The sequence below is a fragment of the Phytophthora cinnamomi genome (genome assembly GCF_018691715.1).
Source record: "Phytophthora cinnamomi strain GKB4 chromosome Unknown Contig2, whole genome shotgun sequence".
NCBI lineage: Eukaryota > Oomycota > Peronosporomycetes > Peronosporales > Peronosporaceae > Phytophthora > Phytophthora cinnamomi.
This window is the reverse complement of record NW_027150935.1, coordinates 1500711-1506710: the sequence shown is the minus strand read 5'-3', so window position 1 is coordinate 1506710 and position 6000 is coordinate 1500711. Positions and strand designations below refer to the sequence as shown.

Genomic DNA, 6000 nt, shown 5'->3' with positions numbered 1-6000 from the left:
TTCGCGAACGCTTCGAGCTCGAAGCGTCCGATTCGTCCCCTTCGCGCGGGCGAATATTCTTGGCATGAGGGTTGAGCGATTCGCTCGACACTGAGTCTTTGCGCTTTGAGGACGAGTCCTCCTCGCCCTCCATATCTTCATCGTCGTCGTCGAAGTCGACGACGTCGCCATACTTTGCCTTTTGGCGCTCGAAGTAGCCATCGATGGAGAGATGACTCTCCACCGACTTCGGAGTCTTCTTTTCTTGAGGTGCGCTCATCGTTGAAGTCGACGACGTCGCCGTACTTCGCCTTCTGGCGTTCGAAGTAGTAGTCGATGGAGAGATGACTCCCCACCGACTTTGTGGACTTCTTCTGAGGCGCGCTCATCGTTGAATGAGCGCGGATTTCTTCTCCAAACGCGGAGAATTGACGAATGGTTAATTCCGAAGATTGACGTGCGGAGACCCCGCGCGTCTAACCTTAAGGGGGGGGATGGTGTAACGGGGTTACACATACAAGGGGCTGCAAGCTACTTGTGAATTTATCAGATAAGCTATCTGTTAAAAGTTTTGGATACTTCCTCACCTTGGTGTAAGACACACCAATGGATGCATTGAAGTGGGCCACCACAATGAGTGGTCCACACCTACCCAAAGATTCTATTGGTAGAAAACAGCATATTTCTACCAATTAGAGACGTGCATATTAGCGGGGTTCTGACAGCCAGCCGCTGCCAACCCTTTCATAGATGATAAACAGTTTTTAGCAGATTTTAGAGGAAGATCAATTTACAAACAATACAGCTCTCATTTTACCTAATCTAAGTCACTTGGAGTCTTATCTGATTTAAATTATATTTGTGTATTCAAATATAATTAACGCAAGTAATTATTAAGTACTTACGCTTCCTCATACACGTAGCGCGACGTGTAATCTAAAGTAATGAGTCAAGTTAGACCCACTACATTCAAGGGCATACGCTTAGGCGATTTCAGGCTGCTGTCAGAGTCTACGCTCGACTGGTATCGAGGCGGGGGCGACGGTGTTGTTGCCGACATTTGAGTCGTGTCTGCCACGGACGGGGCTTCATCGCGCTCGACGGATCCCGCTAGAACCGCCAGGGGATCCAGCACATCGCGGATCATGCACGTCCATGCCTCAGCATCCCAGTGGCACACCTTCTTCATCTCAAACGCGCCCAACACGGAGCCAGATTCGCGCAGCATCTCGAAGAGCGTCGGCGCCGCACGCATGACACTCGTGAGGCTGTCGAAGTCTGGCGCCAGGAATGGGCCCGTGAACTCGCTCATCAGCTTGGGCTTGATAAAGCTCAGGATCAGGTCACGCTCCAGTGGCCGAAACAGCCCTGTGCGGACCAGCACGTGGCGCATCTCCGCAGCGGTGTACTGGCGTCCCGTGTCCTTGCCTTGCGGCTTGGACAACGATTCGTCTGCCGAGTCCGGCGCACGCAACTTCTTCCTCTTCTTCTTCTTCTTCTTCTTCTTCTTCTTCTTGGGCGACTTGCGTTTGGCGACGGCCTTGGTGGGGGGGGGGGTTGTCGGTCTTCAACCTTTTCAGGCTTCGGACCGGTACTGTAGTGGGTCTAACTTGACTCATTAATTTAGGTTACACGTCGCGCTACGTGTATGAGGAAGCGTAAGTACTTAGTAATTACTTGAGTTAATTATATTTGAATACACAAATATAATTTAAATCAGATAAGACTCTAAGTGACTTAGATTAGGTAAAATGAGAGCTGTATTGTTTGTAAATTGATCTTCCTCTAAAATCTGCTAAAACTGTTTATCATCTATGAAAGGGGTTGACTGCGGCTGGCTGTCAGAGCCCCGCCAATATGCACGTCTCTAATTGGTAGAAAGATGCTGTTTTCTACCAATAGGATCTTTGGGTAGGTGTGGGCCACTCATTGTGGTGGCCCACTTCAATGTATCCATTGGTGTGGCTTACAGCGAGGTGAGGAAGTATCTAAAACTTTTAACAGATATTTATCTGCTAAACCATAAGTGACTGTTGTCACTTGTGTGTGTAACCCCGTTACAGGTAGGACCACGACTTGCGTCGTGGCCCTTCGTGGCTCTCTCATGGGGAGTCACATCGGGAATCGCAAATTGTTCTTCGTAGCCCTCTTGATTGTCGCTGGCTCCTTGGCCTGTCGTGAAGGTTCCCTCCGAGCTCCACGACGCGTCAGGTCTCTCTCTGTGCTCACTTGCTGTCGGCGACCTTCCAACCGACGGCGCACCTGCCTCAGATGCCTGCTTGATCGTTACCCTGTCGTTCGAAGTGTACTCCCGAGTCGCGGCACCATTGTGGAGTAGCGCCCTCACAGAAAACCGTAATTTACTGTAAGTTCGTCCTCGCACAAACCATGCACGACCAATCCGGGGCGTGTCGGGCTATTTCCCGGTCCTGTGGGTTGCGTATCTTCGGGGGGGGGGGGCATCCATCGTGTCGCCTTGCCTCATCGGCGGCAACTTCTGCGTTTCCCCGGGGCACTCTTCCACATCATTGTTGACTGTGATATGGGTGACGGTGAGGACGAGAGTGACTACGACAGCGATATCTCGAGCGACGGTGAGGAAGAAGTGGAGCCCTCATATGAGACTACCGAAGACGAGCCCCGTGCGTTGACAGCTAGCGGGTGGAGCGTGTACGACGCTGACCACAGCGGTGAGTCTATATTCTATTGAATTGTGTGCTATCCCAGTTCTTATTCTGTATACGCCCTGTGCATCGTGGTGATCACTCGTTGGTCGACACGAGCAGCTTCTATGAATCCGAAACGCAGTCGAAGTGCCGACAATATCTTTGCACGCTGTGCTCTGCTTTCACCAGTGGAAAGCCACACGGAACTAGCTACTTCTGTCCAACATGCAGTGCCTACTTCGGCGGTCGTGTGCCGTTGTGTACGAAGATCCGTCGCCTCGAAGATGGTAACACGCAGACCTGCGCCCGAATATGGCACGATGTCTGGAACGACGGCAGGAATATCCTGGGGCATCTGCACCAGATTCAATTCCTCAAGGAAAAGCGAAAGAAAACTCGGTTAGGCACAGAGGAGATGGGAGACAATTAATCAATACATTTTTTTGCTTCGTGGGATATGCCATCTTCACTGGGAATGGGAGGAACTTGGCAATTCTTCCTTTTGTATTTCCTCGTGGCGTTCTCCCATCCAGTCAGCGCGAATGACCCCTATGAACAGTTTCAAAGGGGGTTATCAAGCTAGAGGTTTGTTACATCTATGACATCCGCTCAAAGCCAATAAAAACTCGAGGTTGCACCAAATGTTCTTCAAGTGAAACTTTTTTTTGTATCTGAAACGCATTTTTATACTGCAATTTTGTATAGATAGGTCATATGTCTCCTCTTTTTCTTAGAGGACTTCCACCCAGATATGTTTTGGTCTGCCTACAGCATAGTGAACACAAGTGGTTTTCATATTCTGTTGAATACAGAATAAAAGCCGGGAGTAAAGGGGTTAAGCAAGTACAGTAGACCTTCCAAATCAAATACCCTAACAAATATGCAATTGTCAGTACTTGTATCTTGCTACTGGTTAGCAACCAACTGGCATGTCCTCGAGTGCGGCCACCTTGACGTGGAATCTTAGTGTGTGGCGGTAGCATGACGCACAAAGCTGCGCGGTCGCAACGCGGGGGAAGAGCGTTTCGACAGCCTCGATCAGGAAGCGTTGGCGGTGCGCTTTCATCGTTGTACCAGGCGGAACAGCGAGGATCTCCGCCCGGCGCTCTGTCATGAAGTCCTTCACAGCCGACTTGAATCCTGAGAACACGTTCTCAATCGGGTTAAGCACAGGTGAATAGGGGCCCAAACGTAGGAGAGTTGCTGCCGCAAACTCCGGCTCCTCGAGACGGCCTCTGCGCGGGCGTGGCATGGTGTATTGTCTAGCACCACCACTTTCTGGTACTACTGATATGTATTAGATTAATATTAGTGTTGGACTGTCATATAAAACTTAAGTCAATCCGATATCAGTAGCATAGTACGCTAAAAATATTGTGCGTTTCATTCAAAATTCTCATGGGCGGTTCATCGAACCGATCGCCAGCGAACCGCCGCCCAATCGTCCTCCTGTTAAAAAGAATAATCTATGCTTTTTATAGATAACCAGTGAGGGTAGATCTCACTTGCGCCAGAAGCAGCGATGGCGAGCGGCGAGAGTTCTGCAAGCGAGGACTTCACGGGGAGCGAGAATTCCGCGGCTAGCTTATCACAACAAGCTCACGCACGAAGCAGACGAGCTGCTCATCGAATCCACCCCTACACCGGGCGTCCTGCCGCGAGGAGGTCCTTGCAAGAAGTCTTAAGCCCCGACGATATTCAGCTAGCGCAAGATTCACCGCAGTTTGCATCACCGACCCCGAACGCCACCGCCGGTGGCCCCACGTCAATGAACCCGTCTCCTGCGATTGATCACGGCCTCTCCCCAACGCAGCACATAGCAGACAGCCACTAGGCACGATTGAACTCGGAGAAGACTCCACCGGTAAGGAGGTCGCCTCGGTTAGCTCGGCTCGCATCTGCGGGAGCGGACGCCGACACTCCCGACGCAGTATTGACGGCGCGTGTTGGGCCGGTTGGGTGCAGATCACCCCGTTTGGTAGAACGTCGCGCACATGCCGGCAGCCGCAATTCTGGAGGGGAGAATGCAACCTGTAATGCTTTTTTGTACAGGCTAATAGTGAAGCCAATTGTCAAGCAGGCAGTGAGTCAGCGTGATGCTACAGGTGAATCACTGGAGAGTTTCGTTGCTGAGGGTTCAACCTTCAGCGACATGCAAAAAAAAAACCGTGGGAAAAGTTTCGTGAAAACATGAAGGGCAGAGCTGTGAAAGCAAACGGCGACAATTGGTCTATCCTTGAACTAGATATTAACGACTGGACTAAGATGATGCAATTTAAGTACAAACGTCACCTCATTGACAGCGACAAAACAGAGCAGCAGTGGAACTCGTGGCTGATCAGTCATGAGAAGGATGCAGTTGTTGTGCGTGTATTGCTGTACATATACGAGTACGGCAGTAATATTGATACTCTACAAGCTCTTGTTTCTTTCAAAAAAGCGTGCATTGATCCCGTAGCAACAGATCGAGCTGAAGCAGCTAGCGAGTCGACTTTGCAGGAGATTGCTGATCAACTGCAGTAGAGATGGAGCTCAACATTTCAAGGGGCAGCCATATTATGGAGAATGTGGGCAAATGATATTACTCGGAATCTAAACAGTTCAACTTGGAATGCAGCGATAGAGCAGCCTCCGCCTGGATACGTTGCAAGATTGCTCCACCCAGCTGAGTCTAATCTCGAACAACGAATATCTGGGATGTCTCGCTCAGCTAATCTAGCATTGGATTGTGTCAATGCAGCTAATTCCTTCCTTGAGCAGCCGAGATTGTAGTAACCGTACAGACAGTGTAAAAGAGTGTTGGGGTGCGCATGGTGTTTTGTCGCGGCAGCTTCCATCTTCACCCGATGCTGCGTCGCGGGAGACCACTGCAGACAGCTCAAATAACTGAGATCTAGTATAGGGTCGATTGGCCGGCGATTCACCCCAAGAGTCACAAATAGATCCCAGAATGGAAGTTTGGCCGAAAACGACAACAGTTAGTTGTTTTTTGTTTTTGCAAATTATACCTCTGTAGCGATGACATGATGACATGATGCGCGCTTGGTTTGAAAAAACTTCTCGTGAAATCTGGACCACATCGATTTTGTGCTGGAATCAATAAGACTTGTAGCAAATTCCGTGTTCGTATGTGACTTATCAATAAAGACCCCCCCCCCCGTGGACGGTACCTAAACTGGACTTACTCAATCCCTTGACGAGCGCCTAAAACTCACCATCTTACGCTTCCATCCTTGCCTGGCGTGTGCCTAGAGCTCGCCAGAATGCTCGCTGTTGTCGGTTAACAGGACGAGAAGAGCGTCTTCTGGGACGATAGTCCGATCGTGGGAACCCAGCCACATCGCAGCAAGGTCTT

At 50.2% G+C, this 6000-nt stretch overlaps 1 protein-coding gene across 1 annotated transcript in view; it reads right to left on the bottom strand.

Annotated features, from left to right (window-relative positions):
- Positions 1–928: 928 nt before the first annotated feature.
- IUM83_12368 (Titin) overlaps positions 929–6000 on the bottom strand; it is a gene marked incomplete at both ends in the record, with an annotated part of 46908 nt that continues 41836 nt past the window's right edge. Inside the window, 2 exons of the mRNA XM_067936989.1 lie at positions 929–1519; positions 3571–3880. Of these exons, the coding sequence (XP_067800234.1) occupies positions 929–1519; positions 3571–3880 (901 nt within the window). The remainder of the gene's footprint in view (positions 1520–3570; positions 3881–6000) is intronic.